General features: G+C 38.8%; 1 protein-coding gene and 1 non-coding gene across 3 annotated transcripts in view; one reads left to right on the forward strand and one right to left on the reverse strand.

Moving 5' to 3' along the window:
- ATF1 (activating transcription factor 1) overlaps window positions 1-27,713 on the reverse strand; it is a 63,406-nt gene that overhangs the window by 35,551 nt on the left and 142 nt on the right. For both annotated transcript variants that reach the window (XM_065934421.1, XM_065934422.1), the window contains exon 2: window positions 17,883-17,981. In XM_065934421.1, coding sequence (XP_065790493.1) covers window positions 17,883-17,981 — 99 coding nt within the window. The remainder of the gene's footprint in view (window positions 1-17,882; window positions 17,982-27,713) is intronic.
- On the forward strand, window positions 19,668-19,739 carry TRNAE-UUC (transfer RNA glutamic acid (anticodon UUC)). Its single transcript has one exon. It is a non-coding gene; the product is annotated as a tRNA-Glu (tRNA).

Here is a 27,713-nt window from a genome sequence, read left to right on the forward strand (position 1 = left end):
AACATGCTAAAAAATAACCTAGAATTATGCGCTCAAGGAAAATACCTTTTAAAAATGAAAACGAAATAGGTATTTTCAAGAAACAAAAACAGAGCAGGAGACTTACATCGAAGTAAATTCTAAAGCAGTGGTTCTCAACCAGGAATGATTTTGCCCCTCAACGACATCTGACAACATCTGGGGACATTTGGGATGTCAGAATTGGGTGGAGGGGTTGGTACTGACATGTAGTGGGCAGAGACCACGGGTGCTGCTAAACATCCCACAATGCACAGCCCCCCCACAACAAAGAGCTGTCCAGTCCAAAACATCTATAGTCCTGAGGCTTTTCTAAAGCAAATACGTAAAAGTAATCTCAAGTGGAAGCTGTGACATGTAAGAAGGAATGAGGAGCAAAGAAAGTGATAAATATGTGGGGAAAAAATGATGAATACATAAAATAATTATGTTTTATGTGGCTAAAAGAAAGTAAGAGAATAAATGGGAAATAAATGTTCTAAAGTTACTGGACTACCTGAGAGAAGTATTAAGTTTGGGCTTTACTAAGTAGGCATGCTGTAATTAAGAAAAATCACTAAAAAACTAGTAGTGAGCTTATGTATAGTTCAAATTAATACAAGTCATGGCAGGATGGAATGCGAACAAATAACTCAAAAGAAGACAAGAAAGGAGAGAAAAAGAAACATGGAACCTGTGGGTCAAAAAGTACAAAATAAGATAGTAGATCTAAATATGTATCAGTAATTATGTCAACTGTACATGGATCAAAGCTCTGTTAAAAGTCTAGGAGGGACTTCCCTGGTGGTCCACTGGTAAAGAATCTGCCTGCTAATGCAGGAGATACGGCTTCAATCCCTGGTCTGGGAAGATTCCATGTGCCCATGTGCCCCAACTTCTGAGCCTGCCAGTTGCAACTACTGAGCCCACAAGCCCTAGAGCCTGTGTTGCACAAAAAGAGAAGCCACTGCAATGAGAAGCCCATGCATCACAATGAAGACCCAGTGCAACCAAAAATAAATAAATAAAAAATTTTAAGTCTAAGACACTATAATGGAATATTAGTCAGTCATAAAAAAGAATGGACTCTTGTCAGCTGGGACAACATGGATGGATCTTGAGGGCATTATGTTAAGTGAAATAAGTCAGACACAGAAAGACAAAAACCACAAGACCTCACTTACATGTGGAATAAAACCACCATCACCATCAAGCTGACAGAGGAAGACTGGTGTCTGCCAGAGGCAGGGGGTGAGCAAAATGGGTAAAACGGGTCAAAAGATACAAACTTCCAGTTAAAAAATAGCTTAGTCACAGGAAGGCTATTTACAGCATGGTGAATATAGTTAATAATACTGTATTGCCTATTTTAAAATTGCTGCAAGAATAAAATTTAAAACTCCTCATCACAAGGAAAAGAATTTTTGAAACTGTACAGTAAGGGATGTTAGTTGGACATATTGTAGTGATCATTTCCCCATGCACACAGATATTAAATCCTTATATTGTACACATGAAATTAATACAGTATTACATGTCAATTATATCTGAAACAAAACAAAAACCACAATGAGATACTGCAACATATTCACCAGAATGGTTACAACTTAAGGAAATAATACCAATTTTGGACACTTAGGTGGATCAACAGTGTTCTCATAAACTTCAGATGGTGTTGTCAATTGGTATAAGAAGTTTATAAAACTGCTGGCAGTATCTAATATAACTAAATATCTGCATACCAACTCATGTGCAGCACAGACACGTACAAGTGTGTTCATTAAGCATAATTTACAATACCTAAAAACAGAGGGGGGAGAAGTCTAGGAGAGTAGATCTTTTTTTTTTTTTTTTAAATCCAGTTATATAGCATTAACAAGAGATATACCTAAAACCTAACTTAAAGACACAGAAAGACTGAAAGTAGAGATGCAGGAAGAAAGATTGCCATTAAGATACTAAACTTAAATTAGTATCAAATTAGACTTTAAGGTAAAAGGTATTTCTAGAAATAAAGACACAAAAGGGATAATTCTCCAGGAATATACAGTTTTAAAATCTACATTCATTTAATAACAGTCTCACAGCACACTTTCAATCACAATACACAATTACAATGGAAGATAAAATGCAGTGCTCTCAAATCAAAGAACAGACAAAAAGTGATAAAGCCATACAAGGTTTAACACAACCTAAGCTGACCTAATAAATATACAGAACTCTGCATTCAAATGCAGAATATATCTTCTTTTCAAAAACACACTAAACATTTTTAAAAGCTTACCATGGATTATCTGATAGCAAAGTTTACTGCAAATTAGTTTCTGAATTATTAATTTTGTGACCAAATACGTTCTATTACTTCATTAGAAATATATCAAGAAACCACAGAATTGCTTCTCAAGAAAAAAAACAGGTAATTCCCTGGTGGTCTAATGATTAGGACTCAGCACTTTCACTGCCAAGGCCTGGGTTCAATCCCTGATTGGGGAACTAAGATCTCACAAGCCAAGCCACATAGATACCCCAAAAAAAGCGTACTCCAAATTATATCATTATTTAGTAAAATGCACTCAACATGAAAATTTTGAAATACAAACTCAGTTTTGTTTTGTTTTTTTTTGTCTGTGCTACACAAAATGCTGTATCTTAGTTTCCTGACCAGGGACTGAACCTGTACCCCTAACAGTGAAAGCAAGGCGTCCTAACTGCTGAATCACCAGGGAATTCTCTGAAACTCAGTTTTTTGTTTTTTTTTTAAGGTGAATTCAACAAAGTTGGAGTCTTAATAACCCTACGGACAGAAACTTGCTGGTCATGGTTCTTCTAAATAGTTGTGTATGATATAACGTACTGAGTTTTCTTCTAAGGTGTAACTGTTGTTCTTAGTACAAAAACCTCTTATCATCAACAGAAACTGCTACTGTGTATGTTCATATTTCCTTTGAAAAAGCTCACATATACTCAAGACCTCTTGGATTTCCAACATTTGGACATCTTCAGTGACCTCACCAAGTCTATCTTAACACATTACAATAACTATTTTGCTACTAGTATACTTCAGATATAGATCAGAACATTTTGTTCTGATAGAATGTTCTATTCTGGGGAACATTAATTTCTTACCATAGACTGTTAAGTGAGACTTCTCATGTTAAAGTCCCTCCATATATACTGATTAACTTAAATTATGAACCTTTGGTTTATTAGTTCAGTCATATTACTTCATATAATTTTGGACTGTAATCCAACAGTTCTATAGGCCAGGTCCAGAGTATTAACAGTACAGACAGTTGCTATGATAAAATGATGTATCTAAATTATCCTAAAATGTCTACTATAGGTAAAATTTTACTTTAGCATATTTGTAACATATCTACTCTCACATAGTGCTGAAGAAATTAGCTATTCTTTATACATTTTCTAATACTTTCTGAAGCTAAGAGTCATCACCTATTTTACACTGTGCAAAATGAATGGGTAGACGATGAGAAAATCTGAGCGGTTCATAACTCTTAATCTGCTTTCAAAATGAAAGAATACAAGTGAACCAGTTTCTTATACACATATAAAAATTTTTTTAAAAAAAAGAGTAGACTTAAGGGCAAGATCTGAAACCATAAAACTTCTACAGGCAAAGAGACAGTAGAAATTGAACACTGATCTTAGTAATATTTTTCTGGATCTGTTTCCTCAGACAAGGGCAACAAAAGCAAAAATAAACAAATGGTACTACGTCAAGCTTAAATACTTTAGCACAGTGAAAGATAATCTCAACAACAAAAAAAGGAAACCTACTAAATTGGAGGAGATATTTGCAAATGATATATCCAATGATAGGTTAATATCCAAAATACAAAAAGAACTCAAACAACTCAATACCAAAACACCCCAAACAATCCAAATGTTAAAACAGGCAGAAGACCAGAACAGACATTTTTTTAAAAAAGACATACACATGGCCAACAGACACATGAAAAGATGCTCAATGTCACTTATCTCTAGGGAAATGCAAACCAAAACCACAATGAGATATCACCTCACGTCTGTCAGAATGGCTATCATCAAAAAGACAACAAATAACAAGTGTTGGCAGGGATGTGAGGAAAAGGGAAATCTTCATGCACCGTTGAGAATGTAAACTGGTCCAAACACAATGGAAAGCAGTATAGTGATTCCTCAAAAGATTAAAAATAGAACTACCATAGGACCCAGCAATTCCACTTGTGGGAATTTACCGAAAAACAAAAACAAAAACAAAAACAAAAAACTACTAGTTCAAAAAGACGTATGTGTACTTCCCTGGTGGTCCAGTGGTTAAGAATCCACCTGCCACTGCAGGGGACACAGGTTCGATCATTTGGTGGGGGAAGATTCCACAGGCTGCAGGGCAACTAAGCCCATGTGCCACAACTACTGAAGCCTAAGTCCTCGAGAGGCCATGCTCCACAACAAGAAAAGCCACTGCAATGAGAAGGTCATGTACCGCAATGAAGAGTAGCCCCCACTCACCACAGCTAGAGAAAACCAGAGCACAGCAACAAAGACCCAGCACAGTCCAAAAGTAAATTAAGAGATATATGCACCTCTATGTTGATGGCAGCATTATTTACAATAGCCAAGATATGGAAGCAACCTAAGTGTCCTTCAATAAATGAATGGATAAAGATGATGAACAATGGAATATTACTCAGCCATAAAAAAGAAGGAAATCTTGTGATGTGCAACAACATGGAAAAGACCCTGATGCTGGGAAAGATTGAAGGCAGGAGAAGGGGATGACAGAGGATGAGATGGTTGCACGGTGTCACCGACTCAATGGACGTGAGTTTGAGTAAGCCCCGGGAGTTGGTGACGGACAGGGAAGCCTGATGTCCATGAGGTCACAAAGAGTCAGACATGACTGAGGGACTGAACTGAACTGGATGTACCTAGATGGTATTATGCTATGTGAAATAAGTGGGACAGAGAAAAACAAACACTATATAGTTTTACTTATATATGGAATCTATTTTTAAAAAATGAACAAACAAATAATATAGACTCACATATACAGAGAACAGATTTTCCAGAAAGAAGGGGACTAAAGGTTGGGCAAAATAAGTGAAGGAGATCAAGAGGTACAAACTTCCAGTTGTAAAATAATCTGATCACACTTCCTGATACAGAAAAAGCATCTGAAGCATCTGACAGATTTAATATCATTTCATGGAAAAAAAAAACAAAAACTCAGAAAATTTAGAAGGGAACCTCCTCAAACTCACAAACAGGATCTATAAAAAACTTGACACAGCTAATGTCAGATTTAATGATAAAAAATGAATGCTTTCCGTTTGAAACTGGGAAAAGAAAGGATGTTCATTTCATCACTCTATTCAAGAAAATTCTAGGAGCTCTAGCCATTACAATAACACAAGAAAAAGAAACGAAATGCGTAGAGATTGAAAAACAAGAAAGAAAACCAACTCTATTTGCAGCTGACACTACTAAACATACAAAATCCTAAGGAGTATTAAAAACAAATGAAAACACCAAAATCATCCCTCCTAGAGTAAGTGTGTTCAGCAATGTTACAAGGCTCAAGATCAATAACCAAAATCAACTGCACTTCTATGTCCTTACAATAACTGAAATCTAAAATTAATACAATATCACCTACAATAGCTCTAAAGAAAATATGCAATATTATTTACAGCTGCTCCAAGGAAAATAAAATACATGGTTGTAAGACTAACAAAACAGACATGGGAATAAGATGTCAGTTTTCACCAACTGATCTACATATTCATAGACACAAACAAGCTTCTTCTAAAATTTGTAAGGAAAAGGACCTAAAATAGCCAAAAAAATTTTGAAAAAGAATAAAATGGGAGGAATCATCTTCCCAATGTTAAGGCTTACTACACATGGTACACAAGACAGTGTGGCACTGACAGAGGGACAGACATATAGGTCAATGGAATGTAACAGAGAACTCAGAAATAGACAAATATCCTGAAATGATTTTGGATAAAAGGGCAAAAGCAATTCAATGGAGGAGGGTACTCTTTTCAACAAACAGTGCTATATAGCAACTGTACATACATAGGCAAGCACAAAATAAAAACCCTCAAAGCTATAAAAAAATTATCTTAAAATGAATCATGGACTTAATTGTGAAATACAATACTATATAAAACTAGGAGAAAATGGGGGAAAAATCTTTGAAATTTAGGACTAAGCAAAGAGTTCTTAGATAAAGTCAGCACAATCTATAAAAGGAAAAATTTATAAACTGGACCTAATCAAAATTTAAAACTTTCAGCTCTGTGAAAGACCCTATTAAGCAAATGAAAAAGGAAAGTTATCCTTCCAGTCCCCATACCACCCATACTGGAAACACCTAAATAAACTTAGATTTCTAACTCTCTACAGAAGAATCTTTCTTTCCTGAAAAGTAAAATACAGATGACCGAGAACATCCAAGACATTAGACAGAGAACCTCCAGGTAAGAAAGGATTACCAAAAACACTGATGTGCACATGTACACACACACTCTTAGCTTACCCTCCCTTGGGTCAAGTTCTCATGTCAAAAATATGAATGGAATGAAAATCAATCTGTTTTAAAAGTGTTCTGGAGCCAAGCTTATTTGGAATTTCTTAAATTAGCCTCATTTATCCTCATCCACTGCCTGGAGCCAACAAACAACTGTGGGGATTATAAAGTCTGCAGTTGTAACAGACACCATGATACAACACCATGATATACCATGATACAGCCAGATCCCCTTTCTCTGGTAAAAGACTTTCTCCCCGGCTACTGGAGGACAGCTGCTGACAGTGGTGAGCCCTCTTTGGAAATACCCTGGCTGATTAGAGTCACCTTGCCTGATGTCACACATACCCCTTCCCAGATCAGTCAAGACACAATGCCTGGTGCATGCAGGAGTAAAAAGGCCTGGCTGGTTCCTTACCCCAATTCTGAAGAGCAATCTGAGATTCAAAGATCCCCACTGAGGTCCTCAGTGAGACTGAATCAAAGTCCAACTTTTCCCTTTGCCCAATCCTGCTTCCTTCAACTTCTTTCTTTCCCTTCCATAGGTGGTAATCCCAAAAGTCTCCCTAATAAAACTTCCTGCCAGCTAATGTCCAGTGCACTGTCTGCTACCCAGGAAACTCAAGCTGTGTGGGAAGTCAAACTGCTGGAATTCAAATTATATCTCTATCCTTAATAGTTGCTCTAAAATGGGGATTACAAAACCACAAGAGGTTTGAAGGTGTTAAAACATGTTTAGAATACACTAGGCACACAGTGGATATGCAATACATGTTAGCTGTTACTACTGTCATTGTTTTCCCCATTCATACATGGTTAAAGTACACAAATTTCTCTACAGTATAAGAATTTTCTACAGCAGGAGAATTACTGAAATTTATGAGCTGAAAAAGACCTTAAAAGTCACCACATATGATGCCTTAATTTCCAGGCGCTGACCACGTCTAAATAAGTTGACTCAAGCCAATGTTCCAGAGTCATTAAATGACAAACCCAGGATTCAAACCAGGTCTTAAACAAGGCTGCTTCTCAATCTATGTATATTTTGTAATTAAATGAAACTCATCAAGTACTGAGCCCTTCCCCTTCACCTTTTTGCCATAAGAGAACCTCTGCTCTCTGGAGAATACCACCTCTCTCCTCATCAGTTCAGTCGCTGAGTTGTATCCGACTCTGCGACCCCATGGCCTGCAGTACACCAGGCTTCCCTGTCCATCACCAACTCCTGGAGCCTACTCAAACTCATGTCCATTGAGTCGGTGATGCCATCCAATCATTTCATCCTGTCGTCCCCTTCTCCTCCTGCCTTCAATCTTTCCCAGCATCAGGGTCTTTTCCAATGAGTCAGTTCTTCACATCAGGAGGCCAAAGTACTGGAGTTTTAGTTTCAGCATCAGTCCTTCCAATGAATATTCAGGGCTGATTTTCTTTAGTACGGATAGGTTGGATCTCCTTGCAGTCCAAGGGACTCTCAAGAGTCTTCTCCAACATCATGGTTCAAAAGCATCAATTCTTCCACACTCAACTTTCTTTATAGTCCAACTCTTAAATACATACATGACTACTGGAAAAACCATAGCTTTGATTAGACAGTCCTTTGTTGGTAATGTCTCTGCTTTTTTACATGCTGTCTAGGTTGGTCATAGGTTTTCTTCCAAGGAGCAAGCATCCTTTAATTTCACGGCTGCAGTCACCATCTGCAGTGATTTTGGAGTCCAGAAAAACAAAGTCAACCACTGTTTCAATTGTTTCCCCATCTATTTGCCATGAAGTGATGGGACCAGATCTATGACCTTCATTGTCTGAATGTTGCGTTTTAAGCCAACTTCTTCACTCTCCCCCTTCCACTTTCATCAAGAGACTTTTTAGTTCTTCTTCACTTTCTGCCATGAGGGTGGTATCATCTGCCTATCTGAGGTTATTGATATTTCTCCTGGCAATCTGATTCCAGCTTGTCCTTCATCCAGCCTGGCATTTCACATGATGTTCTCTGCATATAAATTAAATAAGCAGGGTGACAATATACAGCCTTGACGTACTCTTTTCCTGATTTGGAACCAATCTGTTGTTCCATGTCCAGTTCTAACTGTTGCTTCCTGGCCTGCATACAGATTTCTCAGGAGGCAGGTCAGGCAGTCTCGTATTCCCATCTCTTTCAGAATTTTCCACAGTTTATTTTGATCCACACAAAGGCTTTGGCACAGTCAATAAAGCAGAAATAGATGTTTTCCTGGAACTCTCTTGTTTTTTCGATGATCCAGCGGATGTTGGCAATTTGATCTCTGGTTCCTCTGCCTTTTCTAAATCCAGCTTGAACATCTGGAAGTTCTCAGTTCACATACTGTTGAAGCCTGGCTTGGAGAATTTTGAGCATTACTTTGCTAGCATGAGATGAGTGCAATTGCGTGGTAGTTTGAACATTCTTTAGCATTGCCTTTCTTTGGGATTGGAATGAAAACTGAACTTTTTCAGTCCTGTGGCCACTGCTGAGATTTCCAGATTTGCCGGCATAGTGAGTGCAGCACTTTCACAGCATCATCTTTTAGGATTTGATATAGCTCAACTGAAATTCCATCACTTCCACTAGCTTTGTTCATAGTGATGCTTCCTAAGGCCCACTTGACTTCACGTTCCAGTATGTCTGGCTCTAGCTGAGTGATAACATCATGGTGATTATCTGGGTCATGAAGATCTTTTTTGTATAGTTCTTCTGTGTATTTTTGCACCTCTTCTTAATATCTTCGGCTTCTGTTAGGTCCATACCATTTCTGTCCTTTATTGAGCCCATCTTTGCATGAAATGTTCCCTTGGTATCTTTAATTTTCTTCAAGAGATCTCTAATCTTTCCCATTCCATTGTTTTCCTCTGTTTCTTTGCACTGATCACTGAAGAAGGCTTTCTTATCTCTCCTTGCTATTCTTTGGAACTGTGCATTCAAATGGGTATATCTTTCCCTTTCTCCTTTGCCTTTAGCTTCTCTTCTTTTCTCAGCTATTTGTAAGGCCTCCTCAGACAATCATTTTGCCTTTTTGCATTTCTTTTTCTTGGGGATGGTCTTGATCACTGCCTCCTGTACAATGTCACAAACCTCCATCCATAGTTATTCAGGCACTCTGTCTGTAAGATCAAATCCCTTGAATCTATTTGTCACTTCCACAGTATAATAGTAAGGGATTTGATTTAAGTCATACCTGAATGGTCTAGTGGTTTTCTTACTTTCTTCAATTTAAGTCTGAATTTGGCAATAAGGAGTTCATGATCTGCGCCACAGTCAGCTTCCAGTCTTCTTTTTGCTGACTCTATAGAGCTTCTCCATCTTTCGAGCCTAAAGATAAGATGTGTATTTCCTCTGCTCTTCATTACTACTCGCAGGCCATTGTCCCTTCAATGTTCTACCTGGAAAGTCCCAACTTTGAGGTTCATAGCAGCACTCTCTCCTTGTGGCAGTCATGTCCCCTCATTTCTTTAAGACTTTAGCCCTAGAATCACTCTATCCTCTCCAATACTATTCCTGACATAATTTGTGGTGATTTTAGTATACAACATCCAGTATCCTTCCATGCCCGGGCCTGTTTCATTTGATTCCTCTGCTCCAAAGCCCTGTCTTCTACCCTCCTCAGTCACCCACTCCCACTGTCACACTCTACAGTGTTTCTAAACAGGGAATTGGGGCAGAACAATTCTTCCATGTTCAAGGATATCCTGCTCAATGAAAAACATTTAGCGTCTCTGGTCGCTGCCCATTAACTGTGAGTAGCAACCTCTACCCCTAACCCCGTGTGTATTTCCAGACATCCCAGTGAGGAAGCAGTACCACTCCAGTATGGAGAACCACTTACCTAAACCCTATCATTACCAATAAATGCATCCTCCTATAATCTCACATTCAAGTCTCTCTCTCTGAGTACCACCTACTTCTACACTTCTAACTTCATTAACTCTACTATTTGGAATCTCGACAATCCTTGGACTCCACAGAAACCTACAATCCACTGCATCTAATATCTTTTCCCTGCTTTCAACCCCATCGAGTCCCCACGTCTTCCTTACACAGCTTAAATTTCAAGGTTCAGCGTTATAATCAGTGTCACATACACCTTCAATGTCTTTGTCTGCTCTTGCTTTGCTGTAGTCTCTGGACTAAACAGCAACCTGCTAACTCACATACTCTATGCCTGTAACCAGTATACAAGCATCTGAATCCAACTGGAGAAAAAAAACAAACTGAACTTAATGGTCTCACTTTAAGTTCATGATCACTAACCTCAAGTGGACTGTTAATGCTTTTCAACAATCCTACTGCATATCCCTAGTCTATTTATGTTCTCAAACGTTTAATTTGACTGAAAAACAATGTATCAAAAGAAAACTTTCAGAATAGCTCATCCCCAATCTACCTATCTAAGCACTGGACCACCAAGGAATTCCCACAATAAAGTATTTTTTAATTAAAGTATGTTCACTATTTACACAGAATGCTAAGGCACATTTTAACAGACTACAATACACTATAAACATAACTTTTAAATGTACTGGGACACCAAAAACTTTGTATGACTTGCTTTATTGCAATATCAGCTTTACTGCAATATCAACTTTACTGTAGCAGTCTGGAACACAGTACTCATTAACACCAAACTTACAGTCAATAGCACTACAAATCATACCTGAATGAAACTTATCTAACACATTTATTTTCTACACAAGGTACATCATAACCTTCTTGCACTTAACACTTAAGCTCTAGGCTTAGAACCCATTGTAAATAGCAAAATCACCAACAGAAAGTACAGTAATGTGAAAAACACAGCAATAACTAGACCGCAAAGAAAATAGTTTATAGTATGAGAGCTAACATAAGACAAAATACTGCCATTATTCGGCCTCAACTGAGAAAGTGACTCATATTTTTCACTACAACACACATGTCCACTAACGACCATAAAAGTACATACTGATTTGGGGGTTACAAACAAATTTTACTACGTAGGTAAATTTGCAAATACAGAATCCTTGAAAAGTGAAAATCAACTACATTAATAGTTACTGTTACTCCTCATCTGACCTACCAGCAGCAATTTACATAGCTGACCATCACCTCATTCTTTATCTCCAAAATCCTAATCTCTCAATTTTTTTTTACTTTTTTTTTTTTAACCACTTTGGCCATCCCTTTTCAATCTCTCCAAACCCCAAATGTCGGGAGTCCCAGAATCAAAACCATCGACCTCATCTCTGACTATACTCAGCCCCAGTAATCTCGAGATATTGTGGCACAAACCTCAGGTGCTCTGTTTTCCTTTTCTCTTTTTCCCTTCTCGTTTTTTTTTTTTTTTCTCTTTGGATAATTTCTGTTGGTCTGTCTTCAAGTTTACTGATTCTTTCCTCAGTTGTGTCAAGTGTACGAATAAACCCTAAAGCATACTTCATCTATGTCACAATTTTTATTTCTAACATTTCCATTTGACTCCTGCATAGTTTCTATTCCTCTGCTGAAATTTACCTCTTGTTCACACATGTTCTCCACTTTTTCTACTAGAACCACTAATATATTATTGTTATTTTATCTGTACATCTGATATTTCCAACAACTGAGTCACCCTGAGTCTACTGATCATTTTTACTTCTGACAGTGGGTGGTTTATTTTTTTGCTTTTTTGTATGTGCTGCATGTGTAAGGACATCATGTGTAAGGAGAGTAGAGACTGAGGAAACAGAATTTATGCCTAAAAATGGGCAGACTACTTCTTTTTACTAGGCTTTTAGTGGAGGCGATGGGGGCGGGGATGAGTCAATCCATTCAGGAGTTGAAACCCCCATTCAGAGGCTTGGATTCTGTTATGATTACCTTAAGCACATTTCCTGGGTTCAGTCGCTCAGTTCTGTCTGACTCTTTGAGACCCTCTGGACTATAGCCCACCAGGCTCCTCTGTCCATAGGATTTTCCGTGCTAGAATACTGGAGTGGGTTGCCATTTCCTTCTCCAAGGAATCTTCCAGACCCAGGGATCAAACCGGCATCTCTTCTGTCTCCTGCACTGCAGGCGGATTCTTTACCTCTGAGACACTGGCTTCCCTTTAAGTGCACTACCAGCGCCAAATTCCTCTGCTGTGACCTTCTGCTTAGGGTGGGGTCTGGTTTGCCAGAGGGTTTTTCTCAATGTTTTTGCTCCACCCTCAGCTTTAGGCTTTCTCTGTACACCTGACCCAGTGTCTCTCTAAACTCTTAGCACTCCCCAAGGGTAGGGGACAGACTGTTGTTGCTTTACGTGCTTGGAGGAATGGGGGCAGATGGGGAAATTCTCTGTTATCCTGGCCTAGTCTCAACTGACCTGTTCAAAATTGGAAAAGGAATACGTCAAGGTTGTATACTTGTCACCCTGCTTATTTAACTTATATGCAGAATACATCATTTGAAATGCCAGCCTGGATACATCACAAGCAGGAATCAAGATTGCCAGGAGAAATAGCAAAAACTTCAGATATGCAGATGATACCACTCTAATGGCAGAAAACGAAGAGGAACTAAACAGCCTCTTGATGAAAGTGAGAGAGTGAAAAAACCGGCTTAAAACTCAACATTCAAAAAACTAAGATCACGGCATCCAGTCCCATTACTGCATAGCAAACAGATGGGGGGAAAAGTGGAAACAATGACAAATTTTATTTTCTTGGGCTCCAAAAATCACTGTGGATGGTGACTGCAGCCGTGAAATTAAGATGCTTGCTCCTCAGAAGAAAAGTCATAACAAACCTAGACAGCGTATTAAAAACCAGACATCACACTGCAGACAAAGGTCCATATAGTCAAAGCTGTGGTTTTTCCAGTAGTCTCGTATAGATATGAAAGCTGGACTAGAAAGAAGGCTGAGCGTCAAAAGAATTGATGCTTTTGAATTGTGATGCTGGAGAAGATCTTGCGAGTCCCCTGGACAGCAATGAGATCAAACTAAAGGAGTCAATCCTAAAGGAAATAAACCCTGAATATTCACTGGAAGGACTGATGCTGAAGCTTCAATCCTTTGGCCACCTGATGCCAAGTCCCAACTTATTGGAAAAGACCCTGATGCTGGGAAAGATTGAGGGCAGGAGGAGAAGGGGACGACGGAGGATGAGATGGCTGGATGGCATCACCGACGTGATGGACATGAGTCTGAGTAAGGTCCGGGAGGTAGTGAAGGACAGGGATGTCTGGTTCTGGTGTGCTCAGTCCATGGGGCTGCAGAGTCAGACATGACCTAGCCACTGAACAAGTCTTAGTCTCAGGAAGTTAGGCTTTCTCCTAGTAGCAGGCAAACTAATGATCTGAACCTGGGAAAGTTTTCTGCCCTTCCCTCAGGGTTTAGGGATTTTCTTTTTCTTTTCACTTCTCCCACCCATAATGGAAAAATTGGGTTTATTCCCTTCCCCAAGTTGCTTAAAGCTTTTTTCCACAAGGAAGAAGGGTCCAGGCAGGCCTGTACCACCTAGAGAGGTATTCTCTATATCCCTTGCTTCCTAATCTTTCTCATAAGCAACTCTTGGAGGTCCTTGGAGAAACGCCTAAAAGTGGGTGTTACCTACCCTTGTTTTGCAGCTCCCAAGGGATCATTTCTTGATAGCCTACATTTAGACTTTAGCAATTCATTAGAAATTTAGCTAAATTCTTTTTTCCCCCTGTAGGAAAGCCCTACTTTCTTCCTGTGCTCTGCTACAGGTGAGCCATGCCCACATCCCACTTCTAATGCATTGAGAGAAGTTATGATTTTTTATATATTATAGCTTATTCTTGCTTCACAGTAGGAGCAATACGCTTTCCAGCTTTCTATGTCCTAAAAGGAAGCCAGAAATCACTCCATGAGTTCAAATATTAACTATATATCTAGAACTTCTAAATTTATATTTCTAGTCTGGACCTCTCTTCTGGACTCCAGATCATATATATCCAACTACCCGTTGGACAAGTCTACTTGTATGATTTGCCAGACAGATTCTAAGGTGGCCCCCATGGTCTCCACATTCTGGTGTACATGCCTTTGTGAGTGTTAGAGGGATCTGTAGCTTGCTTCTAGCCAACAGAATAAGGCAAAGATGATGGAATGTCATTCCTGTGATTATGTCACGTTTTATGGCAAAGGAATAGGGTATTACCCCCTGATTATGTTACATAAGGCCCTGTCTTGCCAGCTGACTCATTCTAATTCTCTTGCTGAACTTAAAGAAGCAAGCTGCCATGCTGTGAGCTGCAAACTGCAGGTGACCTCTAAGAGCTGAAGGTGGACTCCAGTCAAAAAAGAAGTTCTCAGTCCTACAGCTGCAACAAAATGAATTCTGCCAACAAACTGAGTGAGCTTAGAAGTGAATTCTTCTCTATCCTAGTCTCCAGATAAAAAGGCAGCCCTAGCCAACATCTTGATAAAGCTTGTGAAACTCTGAAGCAGAGAACCCAACTAAGTGCCTGACCCTACAGAAATTGTGAGATAATCAATACATGTTGTTTTAAGCCACTATATTTGTAGTGATTTGTTTTGCAACACAGAAAACTAATACAGATAGTACCATAAACTTAACATGCCCAAAGGTCAAATTCCTGCAACATTTCCCCAAAAAAGAAAGAAAAAAGTTCCAGTGTTGTCCATCTCAACAAATAGCAACTCCATTATTACAGTTATTCAAGTCAAAAACTGTAGTCAATCTTAACTCCTTTTTCCTCTAAACTCACATCCAATCCCAAAGCAAACACTGTTGGCTTTACAATCAAATTATACCCAGAGTCTAACTTTATCTCACCGTTACCACCACTGCTCCCACCTTAGTCCAAGCCACAACTGTCTTTCATGCACATTTAGGGTCTTTAACAGCCTCCTAACTGGTTTTCCTACTTCCACTCCACAAAGCAGACAGAATGATCCTATTAAAATCTCAGTCAGATTACATTTTTACTCACTCCAAAGGTTCCTCATCTTATGGAGATTAAAAGGCAAAAATCTTATAGTGGTATACAAGGCCTACATTATCTGGCGTTCTTCCCTCTCAACCCAACCTCTCCGCCTCACCTTGTGTCACCTGCCTCTCCCACCACAGTGACTGCCCTGCTACTCCTTAACCATGCCAAACGCAGTTAGGTCTGAGTTTACAGTTGTTGGTCCATATAATTAGAGATATTTCCACAGATAGGACTTCTCTGACCAGCTTATATCAGACAGCAAGTTCCCATCCCCATTAACAATCCCCTATCCCTCCTATCCTGCTCTATCAGCCTCACAGCACATATTACCAACTAATATGTTTTATTCTCTCCAATACTAGAATATATGTTCCATGAGAGCTGAAACTTTTGTTCACTGCTACATCCCCACCTTATACTGAATTATTGAATAATTGCTGTATTAGATACTTTTTCCTTACAATATTTAGAATCTAATAAACCAGTCAAGCAACAAGGATTTGGATACAAAGTCAGTGACATTATTTTAAAAAATCACTATAAAATTATTTATAATCTAGAAGTGTACTTAAATTCTATCTCTGTAAATGCGCTTCTAAGGAAACTTGGAAAACATTCACATCTAACCAAAATTACTGAAATGTGTAAGTGAACTGAATTAAAACATTTGTGACAGGCTCTACTAACAGAAAGGTAACTGAAACACTCTATCATTGTTTTTCCAGGCCTACATGGAGACAATACCATTCTGCACAGATACAGCCAAATAATAGAGAAGAATAAATCAAGCTTGAAGGATTAATCCTTTAGATGCTTACTTCTCCAACTTTTTCATCTCTCTTATACTCTGAAAAATTATTAAGGACCCCAAGGAACTTTCATTTATGTCAGCTTTTAATCTAATACTTACATTCAAGATTTAAATGAAATGTTAAAAATATTTGATAGTTCATTTTAAAATAACAATCATAAATCCACTACACATTAACATATTTTAATTAATAAAACTAAATATTTCCCCCCAAGGTTAGTGAGAGAAATGACATTATTTCACATTTCTGCGTATCTCGTTAATGTTTGAGTTAATAGAAAATGGCTGAATTTTCTTTATCTGCTGCTACATTAAATATATGCCACATGTTGTTTTGATGGAGGTATATGAAGAAAGATGCATGGATCAGACGATTTGAAATTTTAAAAATACAACGGATAAGAATCTGCATGCCAGTGCAGAGGACACAGGTTCAACCCCTGGTCCAGGAAGATCCCATATGCCATGAGGCATCTAAGCCTGTGCACCGCAATTACTGAAACCAGAGTTCTAGAGCCCACCAGCTGCAACTACTGAGCCCATGAGTTATAACAAGTGAAGCCTGCATGCCCTAGAGTCTGTGCTCTGCAATGAGAGAAACCACTGCAATGAGAAGCTCATGTACCACAACCTAAAGTGAAAGTGAAGTTGCTCAGTCGTGTCCGACTCTTTGCGACCCCATGGACTGTAGCCGACAAGGCTCCTCCATCCATGGGATTTTCCAGGCAAGAGTACTGGAGTGGGTTGCCATTTCCTTCTCCAGGGGATCTTCCCAACCTGGGTCTCCCGCACTGCAGGCAGACGCTTTACTGTCTGAGCTACCAGGGAAGCCCTCAACCTAAGTAGTCCCTAAATCTCCACAATTAGAGAAAAGTCCATGCAGCAATGAAGATCCAGCACAATCAAAAATAAATAATTTTTAAAATATCATTAATTCTCGGGAATTCTCTAGCAGACCAGTGGTTAAAACTCTGTGCTTCCATTGCAAAGGGCACTGGTTCAACCCCTGATCGGAGAACTAAGGATCCTGCCTACCATGTAGCCAAAAAAAAAAAAAAAAAAAAAAAAAATTTTTTTTGATTTAAAAATTAAAACAAAAAAAATCATCAGTTCTGCAATGTACATGTCTGTCCGTTTAAATTATCAAATGAATATACCTATTTTCCAGTTAAGCAAAAATATTTTCTATATATCCACAATACATATACTGAACTCAAGATGGTTTGAGTCCTGAAACTATTATTCTCTATTTCAAGTTAGCCTAAAGAACCAAATAACTTCTCATTTTTCTTATGCAGCAACAAAATTAGTCTGGAAAAAAAAACAAAACTAATCATGTACCACATAAAATGAAATTTATCAACATCTCAAGTTCTGAGAAGTATATACATATTAAAACAACACTAAGTATATTTTGTAGGAAAGATAATAAAACTGAATCATCTCGACAACATACGTAAATATTCCTTCCTTCCATACATTTCAACATTTTAGTTTTTCTCTACTGTTTATTTTTTTGAATGTTAGTAATTATTGACTTGAAACAACAGATTCATCTGCAATAACAAACACTGCTAACTGGCTCAATATTTTGGCTGGTTCCTGCCTTACCTGTTGAGCAATATGAGAAATATGAGCTGCCTGAACTGTTGAACCAGACTGAGGTGCTGTCTCTGAAGTGTTACTCTTGTGAGAATCTTCCATAATCAACTGTAAGGAGGAAAAAAAAAAATCAGTTAAAAGATGCTTTCTAACTTCATTTTCAAGAAATTTTATGACATTTCTCTTCTTAACATGCATACTTTTTCAGAAGAACAAAACAGAGCTGTTCTATACTAAAGGCTGAGTTCAGTTTACCCAGACTCATGTTCCTATACCTCTGCTCTGGGTGTATAGTGACCTAATGATAAAATCTTTTAAAATGTCAAATAAAAAGTGCTATAGAATATAACCTGGTTGCCTCCATGGAAGGGAATTGGTAGCTATGGTATAGAAAGAGAATAGAGATTTTCCTTGCATATTCTTTTAATTTTTTTTTTTTGAGATTTGATCCATATGATCATGTTTAAATTCAATAAGTGGTACACAAACATAAATTATTATGGCTACGTTTTCAAATGCTACCCCACTCAAGAAGCATGACAGGACTTCCCTGCAGGTCCCGTGGTTAAGAATTCGCCTGCCAATGCAGCGGACATGGTCTAGGAAGATTCCACATGCCATGGAGCAACTAAGCCCGTATGCCACAACTACTGAGCCCAGGCTCTGCTCTGCAACGAGAAGCCACTGCAAGAAGCCTGCGCACCAGAATAAAGAGTAGCAACCCCACACCCATCAGCAAGAGAGAACGTCTACATGCAATAACAAAGACTCAGTACAGCCAAAAATAAATATTAGACAATTTTTTTTAAAAAAGTATGATATGCAGGGACACAAGCATTCTTTTCTGCAGTCTAGGGAACAGTTTCTAATTGGATACATAGTTTAATAAAGAGAATTTATTGAGCAAAGGTTGAACAAAATAAATGAATGAAATCCTACCTAAGAACTTTCTAAAGATCTAGATGATCTAATCAACTGCAGGACATGTAGGCTGGATAAGAATGAGAATAAGTGGGTTATGAGAGATGGAATATGTCAAGTAGAACTACTTAGAGACTGGTTGAAGTTTTAGGCAGAATTTAAGGTTTTTATAATTATGTGGAAAGACGTAAAAAGAGAAAAGGCTAGCCAGCAAAAAATGAAGATACTCAATTTCATTAAGTATTAGGGAAATGCAAATCAAAACTACAGTAAGATACCATCTCACATCCATTACAATGGCTAATATTTAAAAGACAGAATTACTGTATGATCCAGCAATCCTGTATTTGTGCCTCTATCCAAAGAACTGAAAGCAGGGTCTTATGGAGATACTTGTACAGCTCTGTACATGGCAGAATACAACCCTGTATACAGTAGCCAAAAGCAGAAGCAACTAAAATGTTCATCAATGGATGAGTGAATAAACAAAATGTGATATACGTGTACAATGGTATATTACTCAGCTTTAAAAAGGAAGGAAATTGTGATACATGCTACAATATAAATGAACTTTGAGGACATAATGCTAAGTGAAATAAACCAGTTCCCAAAAAACAAATATTGAATGCTTTCACATATTTAAGTTACTTAGGAATAATCAAACCCATAGAAACAAAGAATGGTGGTTAACAGGGACAGGAGGGAGGGAGAGATGGAGAGTTGTTTAATGGTATGAAAAAGCTCTGTAGATTGGCTGCACAACAATGTAATGTACTTAACACTACTAATTGTATACTTCAAAATGCTTATGATGATAAATCTTATTTTATGTGTATTTTTCCATAATTCAAAGAATTTTTAAAGAGAGGGAATTCTCTGATGGTCCAGTGTTTAGGATTTGGCACTTTCAATGCTGGGGCCCAGGTTCAATCCCTGGTCAGGGAACTAAGATCCCACAAGTCACGCAGCCTAGCTAATTGATTAAAAAATTAAAATAAATGTAACAAAATCATTTTCATAGGATATATTCTAAAAAGGAGAATTACTTGGTTAAGGAGTATGAATATTTAAAGCTTTCTCAAAGAACTGTAGTCCACCAGAAGCACATTGGAATTTTTTACAGTCATTACTAATGCAATAGATGGAAAATGGTACACTGCCATACATTTTTTTAATTCTCCATTAATTGCATGAGCTCTGTTTTATATTATTTGTCCATTCATCAGATCTTAGTGTTGTCCCTATTACCCTATATTATTTCTTCATATAAATTTTATTTCTATCATGTTAATACAAATACTCTTCCAATATGACTTAATTATGATTATTTTAAAATTTTGACAAGTTCATCTGGTGCTTCCCTGTTGTTTCTTGAACTGCTTTTTAAGCTACCTATGGACTCTTCTTTAGGAAGAGTGCAGTGATTTTTAATCTACACTAGAGAAGTGGTAATCCCACAGATTAAACATACAGATAGCATCAAAGATGGAATTTTATACTTTCTACATACTATTGCTACTGAAAATGGCTTTTTAAACACTCCATTTCAGAAGACACAAGAATACAGAGCAGAACACAAAGAGAATAAAATACCTAAGAATAAACTTACCTAAGGAGACAAAAGAGCTGTATACAGAAAACTATAAGACACTGATGAAAGAAATCAAAGATGATATAAACATATAGAAAGATATACCATGTTCCCGGGTAGGAAGAATCAACATTGTGAAAATGACTATAATACCAAAAGAAATCAACAGATTCAATGCAGTCTGTATCAAATTACCAATGGCATTTTTCACAAAGCTACAACAAAAAAATTCACAATTCGTATGGAAATACAAAAGATCCCGAATAGTCAGAGCAATCTTGAGAAAGAAGAATGGAGCTAAAGGAATCAACCTTCCTGACTTCAGACTATATGACAAAACTACCATCATCAAGAAAGTATGGTACTGGCACAAAAACATAAATACAGACTAATGGAACAACATAGAAAGCCCAGAGATAAATCCATGCACCTATGGGCACCTTAGCTTTGGCAAAGGAGGCAAGAATATACAATGGAGAAAGACAGTCTCCTCAATAAGTGGTGCTAAGAAAACTGGACAGCTAAAAGCATGTAAAAGAATGGAATTAGAACACTTCCTAACACCAACACAAAGATAAACTCAAAATGGATTAAAGACCTAAATGTAAGACCAGAAACTATAAAACTTTGGAGGAAAACATAGGCAGAACACCCTCTGACATAAATCATAGCAAGATTCTCTATGATCCACCTTCTAGAGTAATGGAAAAAAAAACAAAAATAAACAAATGGGACCTAATTAAACTTAAAAGGTTTTGCACAGCAAAGGAAACCATAAGCAAGATTAAAAGACAATCCTCAGAATGGGAGAAAATAACTGCAAATGAAGCAATTGACAAAGAATTAAACTCCAAAATATACAAGCAGCTCAACATCAGAAAAGCAAACCACCCAATTAAAAAATGGTCAGAAGACCTAAACAGACATTTCTCCAAAGAGGACATACAAATGGCTAATAAGAACATGAAAAAAAGAGCTCTTTACTCCCTCTCAGTGTCTATGCTGAGAGCATTGTACTTTCCTCTTCTTTAATAAATTCTATTCTCTTGAGTGTTTGCATGTTCATTTATTCCATTCTTTTGCTCTGCAGGCAAGAACTCGGATTCCTGTCTCAGTCTGTCTAGATGTGCTTAAAAATTTGAAGAGTACTGCTAGTGGAGAGAGCCCTGGACTTGAGTAAGGCTGAGTTCAACTTCTCTCACATGATCAGTATGCCTTTATATGGAGGATTTTGTGTTGTATCCTTTCAGTTCACAATCCTCTTTTTTCCTCAGAACTTTCTTCCCTCTCTGCATTCCAGGAAAATGAAAAGTACTTGCCCAGAAGTCAACCCTCCTTGTCACTGTGGATAGAATTCAGGGCAGACAAAGGACCAGAGTCTGACAACTTCTCTCTCCAGGGAATGTGGAAATGGAACCGAGGAAGAAAATTAGCAGTTATTGCCAGGCCTGTGGAGGGCCATGCTCTCGAAGTAGAGAGAGAAATAGAAAATGGAACCAAGAGTCCTGAGGTTGTCCAGTCCTTGTTCCAGACCATCCTGAGGCCACATTCCTGTCTCTGGATTTCTTCTTGTCTTGTTATAGTTAATGCCTTTGCTGCTTGTTAAGTAGTTTGAGATGGTTTCCACTTACTAGCAACCAAGGGGATCTTAATTATTACATGGTTTCAGTCATTTAGGGGCTTTCCTGATAGCTCAGTTGGTAAAGAATCCACCTGCAATGCAGGAGACCCCAGTTGGACTCCTGGATTGGGAAGATCCGCCAAAGAAGGGATAGGCTACTGAATCCAATATTCTGGCCTGGAGAATTCCATGGACTGTATAGTCCATGGGATTGCAAAGAGTCAGAGAAGACTGAGTGACTTTCACTTTCAGTCATGTAAGCTTCCATGAGTGGGGATTTCCCCATCTGTAACAGGTAAATAACATGTTCTCAAGGGGTCACTGTGATTATTAGGTAAAATGCCCAGTGCCAGGTGTATAGTTCACTCTCCTCCTGGTCCTAGAGTGGAGAAAATCACAGAAACTAAGGCCCAGGAGGTTAATTTCAGGTCTGTTGGGAGGTAGGAACTACCCACAAAAAGAAAAAGAAAAAAAAAATTAGAGAAAAAAAAAAAAAAGAACATGAAAAAATGCTCAACATCTCTGATTATTGGAGAAATGCAAGTCAAAACTACAATGAGGTTATCACCTCACACCAGTCAGAAGGGTCATCATCAAAAAATCTACAAACAATAAATGGTGGAGAGGGTGTAGAGAAAAGGGAACCCTCTTGCACTGCTGGAATGTAAACTGATACAGCCACTAAGGAGAACAGTATGGAGATTTCTATATAAACTAGGAATAAAACTATCATATGACCCAGATAATCATGATGGTGTGATCACTCACCTAGAGCCAGACATCCTGGAATGTGAAGTCAAGTGGCCCTTAGGAAGCATCACTAGGAACAAAGCTAGTGGAGGTGATGGAATTCCAGTTGAGCTATTTCAAATCCTGAAAGATGATGCTGTGAAAGTGCTGCACTCAATATGCTAGCAAATTTGGAAAACTCAGCAGTGGCCACATGGCTGGAAAAAGTCAGTTTTCATTCCAATCCCAAAGAAAGACAATGCCAAAGAATGCTCACACTACCGCACAACTGTACTCAATTCACATGCTAGTAAAGTAATGCTTAAAATTCTCCAAGCCAGGCTTCAACAGTACGTGAACTGTGAACTTCCATATGTTCAAGCTGGTTTTAGAAAAGGCAGAGGGACCAGAGATCAAATTGCCAACATTCGCTGGATCATCGAAAAAGCAAGAGAGTTCCAGAAAAACATCTATTTCTGCTTTACTGACTAGGCCAAAGCCTTCGATTGTGTGGATCAAAATAAACTGTGGAAAATTCTGAAAGAGATGGGAATACCAGACCACCTGACCTGCCTCTTGAGAAACCTGTATGCAGGTCAGGAAGCAACAGTTAGAACTGGACATGAAACAATGATTCCAAATAGGGAAAGGAGTACGTCAAGGCTGTATACTGTCACCCTGCTTATTTAACTTCTATGCAGAGTACATCATGAGAAACGCTGGGCTGGAGGAAGCACAAGCTGGAATCAAGATAGCTGGGAGAAATATCAATCACCTCAGATATGCAGATGACACCACCCTTATGGCAGAAAGTGAAGAAGAACTAAAGAGCCTCTTGGTGAAAGTGAAAGAGGAGAGTGAAAAAGTTGGCTTAAAGTTCAACATGCAGAAAACTAAGATCATGGCATCCAGTCCCATCACTTCATGGCAAATAGATGGGGAAACAGTGGCTGACTTTATTTTTCTGGACTCCAAAATCACTGCAGATGGTGACTGCAGCCATGAAATTAAACGATGCTTACTTCTTGGAAGGAAAGGTATGACTAACCTAGACAGCGTATTAAAAAAGCAGAGACATTCATTACTTTGTCAACAAAGGTCTGTCTAGTCAAGGCTATGGTTTTTCCAGTGGTCATGTATGGATGTGAGAGTTGGACTATAAAGAAAGCTGAACACCGAAGAATTGACGCTTTTGAACTGTGGTGTTGGAGAAGACTCTTGAGAGTCCCTTGGACTGCAAGGAGATCCAACCAATCCATCCTAAAGGAGATTAGTCCTGGGTGTTCATTGGAAGGACTGATGTTGAAGCTAAAACTCCAATACTTTGGCCACCTGATGCGAAGAGCTGACTCACTGGAAAAGACCCTGATGCCGGGAAAGATTGAGGGCAGGAGGAGAAGGGCACGACAGAGGATGAGGTGGTTGGATGGCACCACCGACTCAATGGACATGGGTTTGGGTGGACTCTGGGAGTTGGTGATGGACAGGGAGGCCGGGCATGCTGTGGTTCATGGGGTCGCAAAGAGTTGGACACGATTGAGCGACTAAACTGAACTGATGGGATCTAGAAAAATGGTACAGATGAACTTATATGTAAGGCAGCAGTAGAGACACAGACAGAGAGAAGAGACCTGTGGACACAGCTGGGGAAAGAGAAGGCGGGACTAACTCAGAGTGGCACTGAAACATACACATTACTCTATGTAAGAGACAGCCAGTGGGGATTTGTTGTGTGACACAGGGAGCTCAACCTGATGCTCTGTGACAACCTAAATGGGTGGGATGGGGTGGGAGACGGGTGGTATGTTTGAGAGGGAGGGGAAGTATGTATACCTCTGGCTGATTCATGCTGATGTATGACAGAAATCAACACAACATTATAAAGCAATAATCTTCCAACTAAAATAAATTTAAAAAAAAGAATAGAGAGCAGAGGGGGGTAAAAGTGTAGCGTTAAAGCATTGAAAGAAACTGTAAAAGATTTTTTAAAACCTTGTTAAATTATTGGAAGTGATACTGTGACTCACTGATTTCCCTCCATAACAGTATTACTAAGAAATCCAGTATCTAACATCAACCAAACATCAACAAAACATCACACATTTCCTAGTAAAAGCCACTACAAAACACAAAGTCACTCAGTCATGTCTGACTCTTTGTGACCCCATGAACTATACAGTCCATGGAGTTCTCCAGCACAGAATACTGGAGTTCAAGTAACATTTTGGACAATCACTACAACTATATTTCCTACAGAAAAGATAACCTATTTTCTGTGTTTTTGTTTTTTCCCCCCCAAATTAAAAGTAGCCTTATAGCTTCAGCTAATTAACTATAAGTATTTTTAAAAGTGATATTATTAGGATAAAACCTTTATCTGCTCATTTATTGAAAAAAGCTATTATTCCTGAAATTAAGGTTAAGATTAACAATTTGTTAAAAACTTGCTCAACATACAATTTTATTTTTATGTGTACAAAGGCATTTTCTGTAAAAATAAAGTAAGCCTCAGGCAGCATCTGGAAGCTTAACATAAAACAATCCCAAGTCGGGCAAAATTACAAGTGGGCAGTGAAACACAGATTCAAAAGTATAGTCAATGGGGGAGTTCCCTGGCTGTCCAGTGGTTAAGACTCAGTTCTTTCACTGCCATGGCCCCAGGTTCAACCTCTGGTTAGGGAACCAAGTTCCTGTAGTCCACGAAGTGTGGGGAAAAAAAAAAAATTGAACTATATTTCAAGTGAATAAAATAAACAGACTGAAAGAAAAAAAAAAAAAGGTACCATCACTGGGAATGAATAATTTGGGGACCTAAGAAATCATAGCAGGCTTCAATCTTGCAGACATATGAAGAATGTTAAAGGCATGGAACTTTTAGGAATATATGTCAAGAAAGGAGCATAGGAATTCCCTGGCAGGTCCAGTGGTTAAGACCCCATGCTTCCACTGCAGGTGGCATGGATTCTATCCCTGATTGGGGAACTAAGACCCTGTGTGCTGTGCAGCGTGGCCAAAAAGTGGGGGGGGGCGGGGGGGGGGGTGGGCTAGGAACTAAACTAAGAACTTTTTATATATCATCATCTGGATTCTCTATTTTAGAGATCTGTAAACGGAGGTTCAAAGAAATTGCCACTTCTATAGATCTCACTTAAGATGTGAATTTAAGATCTGAAGTCAGAATTGTTTTAACCCAAAATCCACGTTCTTTCAGTCTAAACTGCCCCTCTTCCAGGAATACCTTCACCTCCCCAACTTATCCACCTGGCAAACTCATTTTCAAGTTTCATCCCAAATCCAACTGCTCTGGGTCCTTCCTTCCTTGTTCCACTGTACCCTGTTATTTATAATGAGGTTACTTAACTTTCTGAACTGTGTTTATTGACATGTCTGTTTCCCTCACTCTCAAGGTGCCTAAGAACAGGGCCTCTATCTTGTGATTGTATGCTCTGTGTCCAGCAGGGACCATCAAGTATGCGGTAAAACAGTAAACATCAACAAATATAGTATAATGAAGTGAGTCTTAAGTTTCTCCACCTGTAGATGATGGACAAGCCTGAGGACAATAAGTCTATTGCTCAACATTTCCACAACTCAACTCATGATATCCCCTCAAAATTGCTATTAGTCATACTTAATTTCAGATCTTCAAATGTGCCTGCAATGCTTTCTCTCACCTTCCAGCTTTTATGTATGCTGTTTCCTCTACTAAAAACACTATCCCTCCTCATGTGACCTATTCCTATGAGTTATTCTTACAGGCAAACTTTCCTGCCTCCCTTAGACTGGTCTAGATGAAGTCTGAGAAGCTTTGGCTGTATCCCCATGGCACAAGTTTCCTCTACCATTCATGGCACTCATCACAGAATTGAAATGACCTGTTTTCTGTCTCCCTACCAGAAGGCAAGCTTAGGGAGTCAAGCACCACATCCTACTCCCGAAATAATACCTTGCACTTACTACTACTCAATAAAATGTGTTTAGTTGGGTTTACCTACCTAAAACTGATAGAAACAATGATATCTTCAGATACCTTATCAAACAAGATATCTTCAGAAAATTACTTCAACCCAGCTTTAGAAACAGGAAAATTCAGGCACAAGAGAACACTCTATTTTAGAGCTGAAAATTCAGCAGTACCAATATAAATAAATGGGATGACATGTGAAGAGAAAAAAACATTTTGAAGGTACTACCACCTACTGATGATATAGCAGTACTGCACAGATGTATCAGACAAACCTTAAAAGTTAACCGCAAGTTGAATAGAACATATTCGGCTTTAAGAACACCGTACTGATTCTAATTGAGACAGAGGAAAACTGCATATTATACAGTCTACAGGAAAAACAGTATTTAAATAAAACTGCATACATCTGTTCATAATGAAATTTTCGGGATAAAATGATTTTGCAAACATAAGCAAATATACTTTGCTATGATAAAACACATCACAAACGAGGCCAGTTTGGACAAATTTATGCTGAATTAAGCCTCAGAAACGGAAAGGATCCCGATGACTATTATTAGCCTATTACGCCTCAAAAATTGACAATAACAACTAGTCATTGACATCTACAATAATAGTAGATTGATCAAGCGGGATGCTCCACGGCGAAGTGGACGCTCTGAAATACCATGCTTAGTTTTGTGATACAGGAGGAGACAGAAGAGAACGTTTTCTCGGTTTGAACGCTGTCCAGTTGGTAAACTGACGAGTTTCTGTCACTCCACACTACCTTCCCATGACTGCTTCGTGTATGATTATTCTACCGTATGTCTCCCCACTCGACTGGAAGCTCCCGGATGATAAGGGTTGGCTCTGCCCCAACAGCGAGCGGTCCGGGCCCCGCACCCCGAGGGCGCCGGGCATGCTCTACGGTCTTCGGCGAAGATAACCGGTCTCTGGAGGAGCTCGGCGGACGACGCGCGGAGGCCAAGGCCATGCCGCCCTCCCCACGGCTCCCGTCCCAACCCCGAG

The sequence above is a fragment of the Muntiacus reevesi genome, chromosome 4 (genome assembly GCF_963930625.1).
Source record: "Muntiacus reevesi chromosome 4, mMunRee1.1, whole genome shotgun sequence".
Taxonomy (NCBI): Eukaryota; Metazoa; Chordata; class Mammalia; order Artiodactyla; family Cervidae; genus Muntiacus; species Muntiacus reevesi.